Source organism: Austrofundulus limnaeus, unplaced genomic scaffold (assembly GCF_001266775.1).
Source record: "Austrofundulus limnaeus strain Quisiro unplaced genomic scaffold, Austrofundulus_limnaeus-1.0 Scaffold4, whole genome shotgun sequence".
Classification (NCBI taxonomy): Eukaryota; Metazoa; Chordata; class Actinopteri; order Cyprinodontiformes; family Rivulidae; genus Austrofundulus; species Austrofundulus limnaeus.
Window position 1 is genome coordinate 2009009 of NW_013952406.1, and position 1331 is coordinate 2010339.

The 1331-nt window shown below is 39.6% G+C and overlaps 1 protein-coding gene across 5 annotated transcripts in view; it reads right to left on the reverse strand.

Moving 5' to 3' along the window:
- Positions 1 to 1331, reverse strand: part of znf385c (zinc finger protein 385C) — a 190109-nt gene that overhangs the window by 6072 nt on the left and 182706 nt on the right. For all 5 annotated transcript variants that reach the window (XM_014023061.1, XM_014023054.1, XM_014023037.1 and 2 more), the window contains one exon: positions 542 to 640. In XM_014023061.1, coding sequence (XP_013878515.1) covers positions 542 to 640 — 99 coding nt within the window. The remainder of the gene's footprint in view (positions 1 to 541; positions 641 to 1331) is intronic.

Below are 1331 nucleotides of genomic sequence, written 5' to 3' on the forward strand. Positions count from 1 at the left end.
CCATAAAATATGAAAAGTTTGCAGAAAGAAGAAAATAAATCTTATATCTGCCCTTACACTCAAAGAAAAACATAGAATGGATTTAATAAAAAAAATTATGTCAGCTGGTTCCACTGAAATGAATTGAGGGAAGTTTAAGACATTTACTTCACATTAATTCCATAAATGCATTTCCTTTACTCAAATTAGTTGAGTGGAACCATTTAAATCCATTGAATCTGTTGTTTGAGTGAATATTATATTATATTTGTATAACTTAATATTGTGAGACGTCACTCAGAGCATGTGTAGTACATGATTTTCAGCTAAAATTACATTTGAAAATTTATAAAGTTTTCATAAAGTTGACTGACAAAGAAAAACTTATAATTAGGGATGGTTCAAGACTTTTGCACAGTGCTGCATGCACCATAATGAAGCATATCTGCTACAAAAGAATGGGCACTTACTGTTTGTTTTGATTGTTTTCAGTGAGTGTGTTTGTGGCGTATGCGTGACTGACCGTGTTATTGTTTGTGTGTGTCTGCACGTCGGGACTTACCGTTAAGCCGGAGCTCGGCTGGCTCTTGCTGTGGGGGGTAAATTTGGGTTTGGGTGGTTTTCCAGCCAGCCTATCCTTGTGCCGTCTGCTGTTCATGTGCTGCAGAGACCAGCAGAAACACCATTAGCGCGCTCGCGAGCATCTGTCGCACCACAGCGGAACAGCTTCAAATGTTGTCTGCTGAATAATGGATACACACTGAGCGAGACTGAGGCGCGCACAAATTACATCACATTACTTCACCGGCTGCAGTTCTCAAAGGCTTCTGTCCTCCTGGGGTGGAGGATGTTTATGTGAGGCTGCAGCAGCTTGGGTGCTCACACATACCAGCATATGATGTGYGCTTTCTAACTTTCTGCTCCAGCATGTCTTAAGAGTCTAAGAAATCACATTTCTTGAAGGACTGCATATGAAAAAAGGATGGACTGGTAGCAATTTGGTCAAACCTTGAAAGTATTACAGTGCAATCTCATGTAWCAGGGACAGGCAATTTGRCACCCTAGGCAAGATTTTAGGTGGCGCCCCTTGTGCAGTTTTCTAAATCTCACTGCCAATTTACATACTAATTTAAACTGTTTTGTCTTTGATTTATTTTTGATCTTTAGAAACCAGGTTGTCCAGTTAAAATAGTTAATWTAATTAATTTGAAACAAAATACCAGGAGTCTACCTCATACCTGCCAACATTTGCTGATAGCAATGAGGAACACCTGTTCATTATAACAAGCAGCTGTGGAGTGAAGCAGTTCTAGGGGGGTCCAGGGGAGTGCACATATACATATATATGTATA